At 41.1% G+C, this 18,313-nt stretch overlaps 1 protein-coding gene and 1 long non-coding RNA gene across 7 annotated transcripts in view; one reads left to right on the top strand and one right to left on the bottom strand.

The window, feature by feature from the left end:
- Positions 1-12,389, bottom strand: part of TRMT11 (tRNA methyltransferase 11 homolog) — a 30,807-nt gene extending 18,418 nt beyond the window's left edge. The window contains exons 1-7 of one of the 3 annotated variants that reach the window (XM_051613032.1): positions 12,278-12,389; positions 8,790-8,855; positions 7,994-8,067; positions 5,821-5,902; positions 5,634-5,726; positions 4,458-4,592; positions 2,650-2,806 (exon numbers count right to left, since the gene is read on the bottom strand). In XM_051613032.1, coding sequence (XP_051468992.1) covers positions 2,650-2,806; positions 4,458-4,592; positions 5,634-5,726; positions 5,821-5,902; positions 7,994-8,067; positions 8,790-8,855; positions 12,278-12,346 — 676 coding nt within the window. In that variant the 5' untranslated portion in view covers positions 12,347-12,389. Of the gene's footprint in view, positions 1-2,649; positions 2,807-4,457; positions 4,593-5,633; positions 5,727-5,820; positions 5,903-7,986; positions 8,068-8,789; positions 8,856-12,277 lie in introns of those variants that run through there. The other 2 variants (XM_051613033.1, XM_051613034.1) reach the window with 2 other exon arrangements.
- A 110-nt stretch (positions 12,390-12,499) lies between these two features.
- On the top strand, positions 12,500-17,520 carry LOC127382013 (uncharacterized). 4 transcript variants are annotated; one of them, XR_007888845.1, is made up of 3 exons: positions 12,500-14,335; positions 14,902-15,225; positions 15,501-17,520. It is a non-coding gene; the product is annotated as an uncharacterized LOC127382013 (long non-coding RNA). The 4 variants fall into 4 exon arrangements; XR_007888843.1 differs by having other exon boundaries at positions 12,500-13,632; positions 14,183-15,225; XR_007888844.1 differs by having other exon boundaries at positions 12,500-13,632.
- Positions 17,521-18,313: the final 793 nt, after the last annotated feature.

Genomic DNA, 18,313 nt, shown 5'->3' on the forward strand with positions numbered 1-18,313 from the left:
CAGGGCACTAGAAAACTGCTACATCCTACACTAATGAACTCTCGCAAAACTGAAGGTGAGGGAGAAAGAAAGAAAAAAATTCCTCTTTTTTCTTGTGAAATGGATCAGGGAAAAGCAAGGTTACTCACCCCAAAGGAGTCACCCATTTCCCTTCTTGGCTGCAATCCCTCAGAACAGATGGGCAGTACCTCCAGAGGGTCAAGAGAAATTTAGCTAGCCCTGACCCCAAGTATGGCATACCACCCAGTCCTATAAAAAAAGTAAGAAGAAAGTACTTTGCCCATCTAAGAATGTTTTTAATCACAAGGGGGGGAAAAAAAGTTAGGAAAACATGAACTCACAACTTTTAATAAATCTCAGCTGGTACTACGTCATTTGTATTCACAAAGGTGCATGAGCATTTAAATACTCAAATATGGCCAGCCCTTTGATCTACTATATCAAACAGATGTATACAAAGGGTTAATTGGAGAATCATTGTGTCCCCTGATGACTATTAGCAGAATGAGGATGGCACAGAACATTGTGCCTTTCTATGCCCCGTCTCTTCAGCACAGATGAGGGTCTGGTCATGCCACTGTTCTTCAGGATGTCAAAAAAAACCAAAACCCTGTTATTTGCAATTATGCAGTATCACAAATTGTCAAGGGGAATGTAGGGGCAAACATCTTTCAAAGGTACAAACAATAAGCTTACTGAGGTAACCAGAACAGACTGTCTAGAAGGAAGTACAAAGTATTCAGGTAAAAGTCCTGATTTATTTTTCCAGAAACCTCTAAACTTCCTTCTGCCCAACACTGAGGAAAGAATATCTAAACAGTTCATGAAAGTTAAACTTTACAACTCAAAACAATAACCTGGCCATTCCAATTCTGCTATTTGTAAAAGAGGAATCAAGTCTACTGAACCAATGTGGTCAAAAGCACTTTTCATTCCAAGGACAAATTCCAGTTGTTCACTCTAATGCTAATGCGAAAGACAAACAAATATCCGTTTGCAAGGCTGTTTTAAGTTGTTGCTATTTACCTTTTCAGCATAAAAAACAGGAAGAAACCAAACCAACTAAAGTTGCACCAAGAAAGAAACACGAATTGCAGTTTCTTTAAAGTACTGCTCAAATTCTGAATGTATGTATTATTCCAAACCCATCAGCTCAAACTCAGCACATCACTCTCAACTCTGACATACTTCCCAAAATTCCAGGGCACTCTTGCACTGACAACCTCGAAAATCCTCTAAAGGACCTGAAGTGACTACTCAAATTGCTGGTGTTTCCTCACCAAAAGTAGGTGCAAAAGTCACTGTTTAGTTGTTTAGTCATAAACACACTTTACTGACAAATGGTGTGCCACTCAGTATCTCCAGTGTCTCTAGGTACCTTTTTTAGAGCCATCTCATGCCGTAAAACCACAAAAATCACAATGTGAATAATTAGGTAATTTGGGGAAAACTTTGTGTATGCACATTTTTGAATTGAAACATGACTTAAGATTTACCTTGAAATTCTACAGCTGTGCCTCTAACTTCACCCTTACTTTTTCTTTTCCTTAATTTTCACTCCCAATACAATTAATGCTCTCCAAGAACTTTTTGTGATTTAGGTTTAGCAGATTTTTGTAAAAAGACACTAAACCATAGACACTGAAATAAACTGCTTAGAGATGAAGCAGCAGCATTTCCTCAATTGCAAGGAATACAAGCACAAGGAGGAGGAGGAAGTTTCATAAGACATTATGATGTACACAAAAAAATCACGTCATATATGAAAAAAAATAATTGAGACAAAAACATACAGCACACTGAAGCCCTGTGTTTCTGAAAATATTATATCTCTGTCCTGTTTTCTGTGGTACAGAGAAGACATGCCAATAAGGATTTGTCCTACTAGTGACCCTGTAGTGTTCTCTCTCCAATTTATCTGCAGTGATTTCTGCAGTGAATTCTCTTCATCCTCCCATTAATGTAAGTATTTTTAATTGTATGCACCTCACGTGGTCTTATTAATCTAAGCTGAGGAAAAGCCAGACACAAAAACCTGACACAGTAGACCTTCCATTTCCCCTAAAAAACAGCCGAGTTTCCTCTAGGTAAACAGTACTTCTAAGCCCCAGTCATCCGTGGAATAAAAGCTCCCCCTCCTGGCTTAACTAAGAAAAGTTCAGCTGAGAGCAAATACATGCTGTGAACAGCATTATCCTGAAGACACTCCCCAACGGGACATGGTTGAATGCTATAACCTATTACTATGTTATATTCCCAGAACCGCCCTCAGCACCTCCAAAAATGCTGCTTCTTGTAACATTCTGAAAGTGGCTGCAGGGAGTGCTCTAGCCAAATTTCAGCTCTTGGTCACTTTGGATCTTACGCAGTCCATGACATGCATGAACTGGTGTTTGAGACACGTTACATAAAATAATACAGTGAAGACAAACTTGTCAGATGCTTACATCTTCTGAAGTTAGCCACCTTCCCCCAAAATCCCTCTTAAGTGAACAAAACATTAATTTTACATTCACCATTTTGCTTTTGGTATAATCTCAAATCTCAGTCAAGCACCCAAAGATGCTGTGCCAGGTAAAAGTGTGGTGCAAGCAGTAACACAATCTCCCAGTTTTTCCCACCAGTAGAAAAAAAAAAACCAACATATACCTGTTCCAACAAATGGATCATATACAACATCATTGGGTTTTACTCTCCCATGGTTTGCCATAATGAAAGACAGGCAAGCATCCATGCTAGTATTTCCAATAAAGTGTCTCTTTTTCACACTGTAGGACTCGATAAGTTCTCTTTGGCCATCTGCAATCTGTTGAAACATTCGAAATCACTGTCAGGTCTTAGATACAAGATCTAAACAGAGAGGTGAATGGACTTGCCAAAGTGACACCATCCATCAAGCAGGTAAACCCCTCATTTCATAAGACATTGCTTTCTGCTGTCTGAAAAGATAACAGACTTCGTCCCACGCAACAGATACCTGAGTTCAATAGACAGGTACCAAAAAACATACAAACAATTTAGAGGGAAAATTCTTCTGAAGAAGAATTGCTATTATTAGAGGTATCAGAGAAACAATTCCTGGCCATTGAGAGTTAAAAAGAATTTTGCATGATGAGGAGCACAAATGCAAGTTAACACGTGCGTGCATAGACATACACATGTTCGAAGTCACACAGAATTTCCATCTTCACTGGCTTTTCTGTCACGCTCAAAATCTAAATTTAGGATAGCACTGACAGCTCAGAATTTACTGGAAAAACAAGCAAAGACCAAATGCTAACATTTTAACATCTGACTCCTAAAGTATGTTGAAGAGGACCAAAGCAGTCTGGAAGAAAACATATTCAAAAGCTCTTCCAACACTATCCCCCAGCTCTGGTCAACATCAGTTTTCCTGCGTAAACAAAACACACTTGCCTATTTTTTTTTCAGGTTGGTTTACTCGGTTTTAAACACTTTAGGAATCCAGCACAGATGGAAAACCAGCTGCAATGTTTTGCAGTATTGCCACAACCCAGGATGCTTTCAAATTAATCACAGACATGGAGAATATTCGCAGGTGCAAACAGATCACCCAGATCTCCAACTTGGCTGTGTGCAGCCCCTGACCACAGCTGTACAATCTCAGCAGTGGTTCTCTCCCCTTCCTGCTGTCCCTGACCCAGGACATTGCACATACATACTCCCATCAGTGGCTGGTGCAATTCTGGAAGATGTCCTATGGGAAGCCACTTTTTCCTCAAAAGAAATAAAATACCAGATTTCCTCAAGAAATCCTACTAATGTAACAGGTTTGGAGTGCGTACTCTCAACAGGCTACAAATTTTTCAGCAAAAACCTCAGATGACAAGCTCCAGACAGTTTCTGAATGTGGTTCCTACTGTACAGCACTGCACTGTCAGCATCCCCCTGGGTGAGCATCCCCCTGTGGGCTGGATCCAATGAAGTACAAATTTGGCCTACGCTTTTCAGATCAGTCTGCACCTTTTTGTGGAGGTGCCTCTCAGGACAACTTGAAGAATTTAAAGAACCCTCTAGTGGGGCTGATTCAATTCAGCAGGGTCACAGGACATCTTACAGCTCCTGTAAATCTTTCTTTGTGTTTAAGACAAGCTGCTGGTGCTTTTAGCTCTATCTGGGCCCACAATAACGGAACACACTACCAAGATGTGCAGTCTCACGGCTGTGTTCAGTTCCTTCAGTGGAGGGCAAGATAAGGTGTGATCCCAGACACAACATCAAATTTTCCACCTCTGAATTGCTCAATTAACCTGATTTTTTCCTAGTCACAATAAGGACTTTCAAGACATGCATCAGTGTATTATGCAGCAAAAGATTCTACCATAATTATATTGTCTACATCAATTAAAACTCAACACAATTTTTTACATCTAAATTGAAGAACACTTTCCTGAAAATACAAGCTCCTAAAAACTGAAGCAAGTGTACTCACGCACCCATCTACCAAAATACACATATAAGGGCTCTTCTGGAACATTATTAGGATTCATTCCATAATCTTCCAAAATCCAGAAGATGTGTTCTGGATTCTTTAAATTTACTTTTCCTTTGAATGGCAGAAATTCAAGAGCCTATACAATAAAGAAAAACAGAGTCAAAAATAATAGGGTCAAATTTTTGGAATATGCACCCCACAAAATAAAAATGGAAAGAAACCAAAAAACAAACCATAATGCCACTTGTGAAAAACAATAGTTTGCTTCTAAAAGTACATTCTCAGGTGTTTTTTTTTTTATTTTTTGAAATGTCTTTCTTGTGAATAAAAATAGCTCAGATTATTAAGGATTAGAAATTGGGAACCATAACAATTTTTATTAACTGAACAGAACCTAACTTGAGAGGAAAGGAACTGTGCATATTAATTATGCAATTTTCAGGTTACAGGAACAACACTGATGAAGAATAATGGGACTTAAAATGTCAGTGATGTGCAGCTACACCAACTTACATACTGAACATTACCCCATGTACACAAAAACTAAACAAACAGGAGAGGGTAGCTAGCATTAATACAGATAATATCAGACTCTGTAAATGAAGTAAATAGGATAAAGAGCTGCTACAAATAGAATGTGGAAGAGCATAAATTAACAGTAATTTAGAAAAACTTCCTAATTAAAACACTGATACAGCTAGGAGAGCACAAGTGCAGTCAATAGTGTAAGAACAGACCAGGAAATCAGTGCACAATCCACAGCTTGCAACTGAAGTCACCAGAATGGCTTTTTCCACATTCTCCAAGAATAAATGCCTAACATGGAGATCAAGCAACAGACTTTCTAAAAATCCAGCACTCTAGCCTTTTTAATCTTATCGTTTTGATAAAGAAGCTTCAGTTTTCCTAGCACACTTGGCTGAAATCAGCCAAGATGTTTGTCGTTGTATATGACTTACAAGGTCTACCTAGGAAAAAAAAAAAAAAATACAAAGTAATGAATTCTGAGGAGAATGTTGAAGCAAAGACCTCATTTAGATCTGATAAGGCGTAAGCTGTAAATTGCTTTAAGATCTTCAGGAAATACACTGAAATACACTGCAGACAGCACTGACAGCATGGAATAACATTAATAGATTTAATTAGACATCAATGTTTTCTTAAAACTTCTACTTACGTCTATCTTTTCTATTTTCTGTGCTTGGGTCAGTGTTTTATTAAATGTATGAATATGTACTTTGTAGGTAGAGTCTGCCTGTAGATATGGAAGCTGAAAAAAAGGCAAAGGCACTTTCATTAGCACAGCTGCAGTGCTATTCAGTGTGATTAAGGAACCATATTATCTGGGTTCTGTACATGCATACCATCTTGTCCATTGGATAGTTCATCAAGGATGCAAAGAGGTCCCCCATAGATTTTCCATGACCCCACAGTTCAAATATAGACCTGAAATTATAAAGTTTTTTTAGAGTATAGTCATACAGGGAGGAAAAAATACCTTGCAGGTATTTACGCCTTTTAACCATCTTGGCCAATGCATTTAGGCTTTGCTTTGAAAAGTATTGAAATGTGTTATTTAACTTGTAGCAGATGTTTAAGTTTTGTTCTTAATAGGGACACATTTTTATTCCTAAACTAGTATTTCAACGAAGCTTTTTTGTTTAGTAACATATAATAAAGGTAAATTTCAGTCACAGTACCCTTGAATACTACCAGACCTTTTTACTGGCACACAGCGATACTAGTGAATGAGACAAAATTCATTTGTACCTATCAAATTGATGGGGCAAGAAAAGGTTGAAAAAGGTCAAAACCAGACTTCTGTTTGTTTGTTTTTTTCCATATTGCTGTCTTTAAGAAAAGCACTGCCTTGGAAGATGGATAAACGATGCTACTGTAATGAAGGCACAACCCACATCATAGACCTTTTGCCCAGCAAAAATAAAAAATATCTTTTTAGTCTTTAGATTCCAGTGTTACTATATAGAGTTAGACACTCTTACGTAGACATCATAAACAGAGCCTTTAAGGATTAGAAGAGCTATGTAGTACCTTTTCAAAGACAACTCCTGAAAGCAAATCTTCCAAAAGTTCAAAGGTTTAGCTCACTCAAACAAAACCAAGAGAACTGCATTTTACTAAGTGACAATAGCAGATTGCATGGCCCAGTGGCAAGCCATTTTGTTAAAGTACTCCTTTCCTTCCTTACATTTCTAACCTGCATCTACCTGGGAAAAAAAAAAAGCAGCATATTTTTCACACTATTTTTTCCTAAAGAATCTATCTACTGTGACAATTTAAACTATATTTCTAGATGGAGCAACAGACATGCTGACAGCTGTACTAGAGAGAACCAAATATAATTTTATTCAATTGTTAGAGAACCTCATATAACACCTTCAGGCTCACTTCTTATATATGTATTGCAAAAAAACTCCACAAAATGCTAGGGAGATTTTATATAGGTAAATGCATGCTTTAGAGCTTCTAATATTCATAAGCATTGCAATGGAGATGCTCTAGCAATCTTATTCTAAAATTAACATATCTCCCCACAACCAGTAGTAGACTAGGAAAAAACAGTGAGCCAGTTATGTTTTCTACATAAAATAAACATACCTAAGTTGAAAGAGCATGGTGTATGAAACATCTGCAAGCTGTTTAGTTGTGTTTTATCTCCTAAGTTGCCTAAAACTGCTTTTTTAAGTGCATGATTTTTTTTCCCAATTGGAAACATACCATCACAAGGGGAATTCTGTATACACAGGGTTTCTTTAGGTGAGAGTGTATAACCCAAGTCATTATAGGTAAAACTGAATGCCTGACACAAGAGGCACTCGATAGGGACCATGCAATGCTCTGTAGAGGCGCCCAAACTAACCCTGAAGAGGACAGCACAGATAGCCCAAACAGTCAGAGCGCCATACCACAGCTACACTGCTTCTCCTCCTGAACCATGCCTCCAAGGCCTGGTTCTTGGCATGGCATCTCTCAAGCCTCACTGCAAAGTATGTTATGCAGACACCTCTACAAGGGGCCAAGGGCCACTGGAACAATGACACTTCAGATATACCTGTGCTCTTGAACTGTCTACAAGGATCTCTGCTGCAGCACTCTGGGCTGAGGGTTCAGACAGCAGCACGAGGAGGGCGACACCAGAAATCACTAGTTTTACCTTCCAAACTTGATTTTCAATTTTTATGTATCACTGTTTTTACCTTTTAATTCCATACACATTTTGAAACAAGCCACTAGCTAAACATTATTCAAGGCAACTAAAACATCAGTAACACTACATGTACTGGCTCTTCAGTGAAGAACAGTTTCAAGATGCTGCATTGATCATACTCTAAGTAAAGAACAGGCCTGCTGCATCATCAGTCCTAGGGGCTAGAGCAATGTCTCCTCAATTCTAAAGGTAATCAGAGACTGTTTGTTTTTTTTTTAACATTCTATACAAATATAACATTTGCCACAATACAGCAGAATAATTTTCCATCACCCACGTTATAATTTATAAGATTTTTCACCTCTTACTTTGCACATACTGTCCGTTTCATTAGTCCCCTTGCCATCTCTTCTGAGGGAATATTAAGAATCCAAAATGGAGACTGCAATAAAGAGAGGGTAAGTGATGCAGATACATAGCTGGAGTATATCACATGAAATACACAACTACACAATTTGGTTCTAAAAGCACAGAACATGCATGCTGAAGATGAAAAAAAAAAAGTCTGATAAGTACAGAGAACATGAGAATAAAACATTTAATTTGAGGTGAAACTGCATACTCAGCTTAAATGTCTGAGAAATTTGATTAGGCATTTCACTTTGCCACCATATCTTTGACTGGGTATTATTTGTTTATGCTTCTCTAGATTGTTAATCCTCAAAAGACTCAAAACACATCTTTACACACAAGTAGTAGCTAAAACCCCATAACGTTCTCTGTCTAAGCACTGTGAGCAGAATCATGCAGCTTCTCAGCTTCACTCTTCCTGATACGCTGCCTCATCGATTTAGAGGCAAACACCAAATTCAAACTGCTGCTGAATGTTTTCCTGGTTCGGCTACACTGAAAGAAAAGGAGAGCCTCCCAGCAGATGGCACTGTGTCTTTTCACACTGGTAAACGAAGACAACCTGAGGTGCATTTTGTGCATCTTTTCTGAGTTCTGAGTCTTTACTGAAGTTGAGAATTGCTCAGGTTTGGAAGACACCTCATGTTCCTCAGAAATTTCAAAATTTATTCAGCTACCCACATTTAATAAAAATACTGTAAAGAAGATAATTGCATGCAATGCACTCAAGTAGAAGATTTGGTCTGCACTTACATTTACATGAATTTCCTGTTCACCACTGAACTGTCCACCATAAAGTGAGAGCAAAGATGTTATTTCCTAAAACAAAAATATACAGGTCAGGCTTTAGGAGCATTAACGAATTTATTTTTTTATTTAATTTATTAAATTAAAAAAAAAAAAGAGTGAAGCAATTTTTTGGAAAGTGGTAATTTCTGAGTTAGAGCAGTACACCATAAATTCTATTGCAGACAGTAACCTCCATAGGGATTCTGAACAAAATCTTACAGAAGGCAACAGAAGAAAGAATGGCATTTACTAATGATTTTCTGTGGGAGCTGGCAATGAAATATTTGGGGAAATTGTGTGGATAGGGCAGAACTTCACAGGGTTCAGCTGCAAGAACAAGCTACGAATAGTTTATGAAATGTTGTACAGTAACAGCAAGTTAGGCAAATTTCAGTCATCAAATCCCACCATTTTTCACTTTTCTCTTCCTTTCATTGAAATCTTCACTGGTCTAGCCTATGCTCTCACAACAATATTCCTCTTAAAGTATTATTTTACCTACTCTTAAAATATTTTTCTGATTAATGAAAATAAAACCAATGCATTACAAGTAACACTGACCATGGGCCAGGCCCAGCACTGACCATCAAAACCTTCTCTGTTACCTCTCTGCTTTACAGGCAGGTCAACAGTTTTCTTCAGTAGGTATCTTTTCCAGACTACACTAAATCAGAAGCTGTAAACTGAAAACAGCAAATCTTCAAGAAACAAGGTAGCGAGAAATAACTAAACCCCACCCACCCTAAAAATGTTGTTGAACTAAGAGATAAACATTGGAGATGTTTATCATGTAGCCTCTTTGCTAGAGAGGACAAGCTGCAGCCTCTGAACGTTACTGGCAAAAGAACAAGGAAGCAAATTTTTATATTGTTTTAGATTTGAACTGAGTGGTTAAATAAAAAGATTACCATGAAGTATTTCAAAAAAAAAGGAGAAAAAAATTAAATCCCTACCTAACACTAGTACGTCTTCGGTGGGACATTACCCCATTAATTTCCACCTTTCCACTTATGTGAAAAGGACATATGAAACACTGGAAAAAACAGGGGGTTTACTCCAGAAAAACGTACGTTTATGCACATCAACTTCACTGTATGGTCCTGGGACAACAAAAGCACCAGAGATTTTATACATGAATCATGGGCATCCCCACACACTGCCAGTAATATTATCTATAGGAAAATGACAAGAATGAGTAGCAGAAAAAGATGGCCTGTGAGGAAAGACTTGGAGAAAATGAGATCATGATGTCTACATATGCTAAATATTGCTGTGACAAAGGCAGGCAAAGTATCTGTTTTCAATGTTTACTAGTGAGGAAACTAGAGGACTGGGGTCAGATCGCATCAGTTCTCTGGATGACAGGTTGGGAATATCTTTCCAAGAGTAAAGACAGGGAAGCAACTGAACAGATCTGCCTGAAGAGATCGACAAGAAAACATTTGACATGCATCAATCTGTCCATTAGAGACACCCTGTGCTGCAAAACAGGATGTATGAAAGTCACCCCTCAGTATCTGGCCTACGCAGAGAAAAATGTTTCCAATCACAGGGACACAGAATCACAGAATTGTCAGAGTAGGAAGGGAACTCTAGAGATCATTTAGTCCAACTCCCCCACTAAAGCAAGATCAATACTGGGAGGGGTATCATGCAGCCATGGTTCAAGTGTTGAAAGGTACGTGCATTTCCAGAAGATGCTCTTTAAGGCTTTTTTAGTTTTCATTTGAAGATCTTCTGAACTGCCTGTGTCCACGTACATAGCAAGCAGTGTGGGTAGCACATTTGCTACTGCAACAGCATGTGCACGCTCAGGAGTATGTTTTCCAATCTGTCCGAAGGCCCAAGCAGCTTACTGAACACGAACTATGAAACACAGGACTTTATTCTACAGACACTTGGCAACAAACGTGGACTTCAACAAACACCTTCAGTTGTGATCCAGCACCACCACCAGAAGAAAAGCAGTCCTCTGGTATCCCATATGCAGGTGTGGTAGAGATGGAGATCAGGCAGCTGATCTGGCTGAAAAATCTCTCCTTCCTTGTCTGGTTCATTTCTCAGACAAATCAGGACCTTAACACAGCTCATCACAAAGCCAACCATGTGTGAACAGTCATCAGAACACAAGACAAGGGAAATGGAATTGCTGTCTTCAGCAGTTACATAAACCAAGTGCAACTACAACCTTGCTGAAAAAAGAAAAACTATCTATGTCACATATATACTGTCTTTTTCTTACTTCAACTGATGACCTTGCCTAAAAATACTGGGCTGATCATAAAAAAATTCATGTTCCACTCCCACAAAGCAGATAATAAAAAACAATGCACAAAATAAAGGTCTCATTGAAAATAAGGAAAATAAATTATTCAATAATAATTAAATATTTTAAAATACTTATGTATAATGATGACCAACCAATTCTAAAAAAATCACCTGGCATTTCAGCAGCACTTTAAACACCTACAAATTCTGCAACCAACTGACACTAATGCATCCATGACAAGCAGACAGGGAGGCAGGACTCTCACACCTGACCCGCTGCCATCCTGCTGCAGAAGTGGGTCAGCTCTCTCCATCCTGCCGGGCAGGAACCCTTCTGACCACGCGGAAAGACACACTCAGAATTAAAAGCCAAAAGCGAGCAGTCCTCGCTGCCACCAGCGTGAGACGGAGGAGGGACCAGGCCACCAGCCAAAGCCTCAGAGACCCCCGCTCGACCAAAGCACACGTGCAGGCCCCAGGACTTCAGAGAAAGACCCATCCTTGCCACTTCTCACGTCTCCCCCCACAAAACGAGGATCTCTGCCTTCTCCATGTACATCCGGGACAGGGAGGACCTCGCCAGGGCAGCACCCCCCATTTGGGTTCCCACTCCAGACTGCTGGACGCACCCACAGAGCGGTTTAAACTGAAAATTCACCACAACAGGACCTTAAGATCCTTCCTTAAGGTTTAAGGACCTTCTAAGGATATTCCTTAAGGACACATTTTCACAAACCCACTTTTCCCCTTCCAGTTTCCATGGCTTTTCCGGAGCGCCAGGTACTTTGCCCGCAACCTCTCCCGGCTTCAAAGGTTCTTCGGAGCGGCAAGCGCTGCCCCCGGGCCAGCAGGACGAGGCTCTGCTCCGCGGAGCCCGGGGGCAGGGCAGGCGGGCACGCCCGCCCGCCGCTCGGCGGCGGGGAAGCGGCAGCCCCGCGCCAAGGCCAAGCCCCGGGGCAAGGGCAGGGACGCCGGACGCCGCCCGGCCCGGCAGCCGCTGCCCGGCCCGGCAGCCGCCGCCCCTCCCCGAGCCCCGCGGGCGGGCGGCAGGCGAGGCCCCGCCGCGGCCAGGCCACCCCCAGCACCCACCCCGCGGCCGCCGCCACGGGCGGTGCCGCGCCCGGGGCCCCCAGCTCAGCAGGGCCCAGCCCGCCGAGCCCTGCCGCAACCCCCGGGGCTCTCACCGGCAGGCGGAACTCGAGGTGCTCCTGCGCCAGCAGCAGCAGGTAGTGCCGCAGCGCCGGCACCGCCATGTCCGGCCATCCCCCGCCTCCCCGCGCCGCATGCGCCGCCGGGCCGGCCCGGCTCCGCGGCGGGAGGAGCCCCCGCCCCGCCGGGAGGTGGCGGTAGCGGCGGGACCGCGGCCCCGCTGCGCGTGTGCGGCCCTGCGAGCGCCGGGCGGCGGCGGCCCCGCGGGCTGCGCGGGCCCGGAGCCGCGGCTGCTGCGCGGGGCGGGTTGGGCAGGTGTTGATGTCATCCTTTTTTTTGTTTGGTTTTATGCTTTGTGCGTGCTCTGCAGCGCACGCCGCGGGCATCACCACACGGCAGTGCCTGCGTGTGATTTATAAATAAGGGAAGAGGTGAATGTGTGTGTACCGGGGACAGCACATGCCCGGCGCCGTGAGGCGACCTCAGCCATCAGCGGGCGCCGGAGGAGCCGCGTTCCTCGTCCCGCGGGAAGGAGGCCAGTGCGGGTGCAGGGATGAGAAACATGTTCCCAGAGAAGGGGCAAAGATGTGGCGATCCCACAAGGAGAGGGCAAGGGGGTGTTTTTTTGTATTGCAGTCTGTGTTTTGGTTTATTTTAACGTCGAGGCTTAAAAACTGTAATCCCCTACTCACTGATCGCACTGTTATGTCGAGCTGAAAGGTTCAGCTTATCCAGATTTCCATAAGCCTTTTATTAGGACCAGGCCAGCTCAGCACTGAACTCATGTTCTGTATTTTCTGTGCTGGTTATTTGACACTTTTTTTTTTTTTTTTTAAGATGGCTAAGATTTTGCTCATGACCTGTGAGCACTGCACAGGCTGAATTCTTTTTGCATCTCCATAGTCTCATCCTGCAGCTTCTCCAGTTATCTCTTCCTGCAGTACTCAAAACTGCAGCTTGATATGAAGATTTAGCTCTGACAGTTGATAAGAGAACAATCTAAATGTGAGCTAGCATATAAGTGTGAGATAGCATCTAAATGTGAAGAGAAGGGAAGAGGTAAGTGTGAATCAGGCTTGTTCACCCCCGCAGGTCAGTGCTGAGAGCCAGCAATAAACGCATTGCTGAACTGCTGACAAATCATATGGATCTGAGACTGCTTACTACACCTCAATTGCTGAAAGATATTAATTGGAAGATGACTGGTTTCTTTGTTTGTTTGTTTGTTTGTTTGTTTGTTTGTTTGTTTTTCTTCCAGTCTGTCTCACATTAAATTTCTTAGCTGTATTGCTTCCATTTTAGAAACTCCTTAGGAAGGGTTATTAAGCTTAATCTCTTTGAGACTGGCTCTCTTCTTTATCTGCAGAGCATTGCTGTCTGTTGTCAGAAGGTGAGTACTCAGTTTTACAGTGATACTGTTTTCTGCAGATTAATGTAACTGAAGCCCTTTTTTTCCCCCTGCTTTTGACTTGAAGATCTACGCAAAACTGCTGGCAGCCTCTTATGTGCTGCTCAGCATAGTTTGAAAGTGTATGTATATTAATGAGTTACAGAGTATTTGATACTGACATGAAAACAAAGGGTTTTCAGATGCTGTGTTTGTAACCCTATACATTCCTGTAGTGCCACTGAAGAGAATCAAGCAGTTAGTGTGGATTCTGGAAGTCATCTCATCTTAACAACATTACATACCTATTTTAGGGACAGAAAGCAAGAACAATTATTCTTTTTAGCCTTCAGGGGAATTTTAAGTACACAAAATATAATTACTCAAATTGAAATTTATCCTGGAAGCTAGAATTAACAACCCTCTCACAAACAAAATACAACAACAGGATCATATGACCATCATGAGTTTCAATTTAAAAGTGAGAGACTGTGAATGAAAAGCCATTATTTAATATGTGCTGGTGTTTATTGTTCACAATTCTCTTTTGCAGCCGTTTTGTTGTAATCTTCTGCTCCCCCTGTGCACTCTTCTAGACTGAACTGCAACACAAGGTTTTTTGACTGTGACTTGCAGGTTCTGCTGGGGCATTCAGGGAGCTCTGCCACTGCTCATGGGATTCACATGTTGCAGCACTGACATAGGTGTATGTATGGGCAAATGCCCATGAAACCTTGCTTAAAAATAAACAATGCTTTTAAAATTGAGAAACTCCTAGCTTATAATTCAGTTATTAAATAGTTAACAATTCCCCATAGAAAAGCCAGCATTACTCCTCTTTTTCTCAATCTCCAAATCTCTGTAAGAAAGGTATCAGCTCTACTAACGTGCTATATGGAAGCTCGAGTTAGCGTATGTCAACAGGTAAAGGATACGGTCGAGCAAAGATGGGGTTATTGGATCTCTATATGTATAAAAAACTCTCTCTAATTCATCAAAACAATTCCATACTGCACAGATAGTCTGTCATCTACATACATGTGTTTTTTTAGGTGGTAGGCAGCCTGCAGCACCCAGAAAAGCTGGGCACTTTCACACCTGGAGTGCAGTCTCCCTTGCCTGCAGCCAGCCTGTGGGTTTCGGTAGGCAGGCATGACTGTGCAGCACAGCCTTTTAAGGGAGAACTATCTAATCTGGTTTTGTCTTCTTCTCTAAATAGGGTGTTGCAGACGGTGCCACACTCACTAACTGGATTTCTGCTTCTTTTTTCAGTGCCTGATGAGGAAAACCCTCCTGCTCCCACTGCGTATCGGCGTTTCAGCTGCAGATGGTATTTTCTGTGCATAATAACTACAGCAGCCTGTGTGCACCTCGCCAGCACCACGTGGGTTTGTCCACCTTTAATCACTGTGCAGGCAGGAGAAAGGCTGCCCACCCCTGGGTTGGTGGCTGCCTCTTTGGGAATGTTTTGCTCTCTGTCCTGTCAGTAAGCCTGTGCTGAACAGAGCAGCCAGCACTGCATCAGAGTGTTGGGGAAGTCTGCGGGGCTGCCAGCCATAAGGATAAAGTTATTTAAAAGGCATCATCGCATGAAGAGTAAGTACTGCGCTACGTTCATGTTGCACGGAGGCTGTGAGATTTGTACCATAGCTGTGGGGCCGTGTAGCCTTATGAGCCTAACTTACTGCTCTGTGTTACAAAGTGACGTCTGAATTTCAGCTGAATCACTTTTACTTTCCTCGTTGCTGTAGAATTATGGGTAGACTCAACACAGTCTTCAGATACTTAATGTCTTTTCAGCAGCCTTGCCGCTCACTTGTGCACAGCTCTTCCACAAATTATCAGGCTGATTTGTTATTTTTCCTTCACAGCTGACAGTGCACCAAAGAACAACAGTTACAAAAGTCATTGAATTGTTTCCTGCTTGAGTGCCATAAAACATTTGCAAGAAATGGAAGAAGATAAAGGGCAGAGTGCTAAAGCTTCTAGTGTGGTGGGTGACTTGAGGAAAAGTTGGCAGACCTGGGCAGAAGATCACATTGAGTATCAGAGAAAGAACCCATTCAGCAACGACAATAAGCTTGCATCTAAATCAGTGCATAGTCACAGAGGAGATCCTTCCTACGGGAGACCCCTGGAAGGGTCTCGGACAGAGCAGAGAGGGAAAGATGCTCACTCACACGTGGAAAAGGAAGTAGAAGAGCTGTGCTTGGTCATTAAAAGCACTGGACAGGTGGGAGAAGATGGACATGTGAGCGTGACTTTCGGGCAGCTGTTTGAGACATACGTGACTATTTCCAATAAAGTAGTGGGAATCTTGTTACGAGCCAGAAAACATGGTCTGGTTCATTTTGAAGGTGAAATGCTTTGGCAGGGAAAAGATGATGATGTGATAATCACTTTACTATAATAGGCTTTGTCATTTGATGAATTCTGCTTTATAGTCCCATTTGGAAAAACCTATCTGGATACCATCCTGAAAGAGGTTTTCATTACAGAATTTCAACTCGACTATTTACATGAGCAGGAGGAGAAAACGAGTGAGAAGGATGAAAAAATGTTTTCAGAAAAATGGTAGAGACTTGGACAGAAATCACTAATAACCAACTAATCCATCTCACTGCCACCAGATTGTCCTTTCATTATTATCATCCACTAAGAAGTATACCTCAGCTCTCAAATAACTCCACTGGCTTAATGCTTTATGTTACTGAAAGTATAAAATACTAGCTGGTTACCACAACCCTGATTCTTGTAGGTTGTCAGCTACTCACTCTGTGTGTGATTTTGATTTGTAAAACAAGGAATTGTACACTTTTATGGGAATTCATATGCTTCTTCAAAAAAAAGAGCCTGGTATATAGCAAAAGTATAGGTTATTTTCACATGGTGAAACTGAATAAATTGAAGTTATTTTCATGGAATGTATGAAAATTCCCAAATTTACAGAAATACCACAGCGAAGATATTTGATGGTTCCTAAATTCCTAATACATCTTACATGTATTATGGAGAGCTGCACTAGTCCTGGTATTTAATAGTCTATTCTTACATCTTCTCCAAACCTTCTGCATCTCTTGTTCTTACCTCTGTATCTCACACCATTCTTACCTTTTCTGTTCTTTCAAAGAAAGTAAGGTGCCACAATATAAGTATGTGAAAGATAACAGAAATTGTATAGTGGGGCACTGTGCATTCATGAGGGAAAAAAAAAAAAAAAAGGCTCTTCTTTCACCAAAATGTAGCAATGTTGTTTACAACAGGAGGAGCGTAGGGTTCCTGTAGTGCCAAATGCTTAAATAAAGGTGTAACGGTGCGATCTCATACCTCGTTTATCTGAGATAGGGCTGTGCTTTCAGAGCACACCTGTGAGTTCTCCAAACTGGGAGAAAAAAAGGATTAGCTACTTAAAATTGAGACTGAAAGATGACAGCAATTTTATTCAGGGTTCTTCTGGGAGAACTTTTTCAATGTGTTAAAAAAACAAACAAACAAAAAGTTTGTTTATATACAGTAGTTGTAATAATGCTATTAAAAATAATCAGGAGCTGTATTTGCAATAGTTCCCATCAAGAAAACTGTATAGTTAGAAATATAAAATTCTATTTTTTACCAGTGCAAATAAAAGCTTTTATGGGGTCTTAACTACACTACTTGATGCATCTTTAAAGTAAAATGTTCTCTTGCTTCAAAAGGATATTGACATTTAATATAAATTATGAACTAGCTAAATGTGATAGATTTTATGCTGTTTATATAAAAGAATATTTTTTCTGCAAAAAATCCTACAATAACGTCTGTGGGGGGATTGTTTAAACATTTTCATTCAATATGTATTTGCATCAAAATAAGCCTTTTGACTGAGCAAATAAAAACATGGATTTAATTATCCCTCTGCCTCCTCTTAATGAAAAGAAAATGCAAATAGAAAAAAATGAAGAAATTAATGTACTGAAATAAGTATATATGGGGGTAGGGTCGCCAGATGCAGATAGAGCAGGGTGACAAAGGGTGGATTTTAATCACCACAACATTTTGCCATGTTGGAAACTGTTGCATCAGGCAGTGCTGGTGTGGTCTCTCAGTTTTCAAACTCGCTTCTTCTTCCTAAATGAATCTATGTCTTGCAGCTGAAAACTAGACATATAATTTGTGATCTTAACACATTTAAAATGCTTGGTTTTTGGAAAAGCAATTTCTTGCCAAAATGGCACGAGCACACCTCAGTGGATTTCCACTCCCATTAGATAAAGACTGGACATATATATTGATTTCAAAATTAATCAAGCTTTTTATAATACAGCTATGGAATGTGATTTGTTTTATTCTACAATGGAGTATTGTGTCCAGTTCTGGGCCCCTCAGTTCAAGAAGGACAGGGATCTGCTTGAAAGAGTCCAGCACAGAGCTACAAAGATGATTAAGGGAGTAGAACATCTCCCTTATGAGGAGAGGCTGAGGGAGCTGGGTCTCTTTAGCTTGGAGAAAAGGAGACTGAGGGGTGACCTCATTAATGTTTACAAATACGTAAAGGGTGAGTCAGGGAGATGGAGTTAAGCTTTTCTCAGTGATGACCAGTGATAGGACAAGGGGTAATGGGTGGAAATTGGAGCATAGGAGGTTCAAGGTGAATATGCGAAAAAATTTTTTTACTGTGAGAGTGACAGAGCACTGGAACAGGCTG

This window comes from Apus apus, chromosome 3 (assembly GCF_020740795.1).
Source record: "Apus apus isolate bApuApu2 chromosome 3, bApuApu2.pri.cur, whole genome shotgun sequence".
NCBI classification, from domain to species: domain Eukaryota; kingdom Metazoa; phylum Chordata; class Aves; order Apodiformes; family Apodidae; genus Apus; species Apus apus.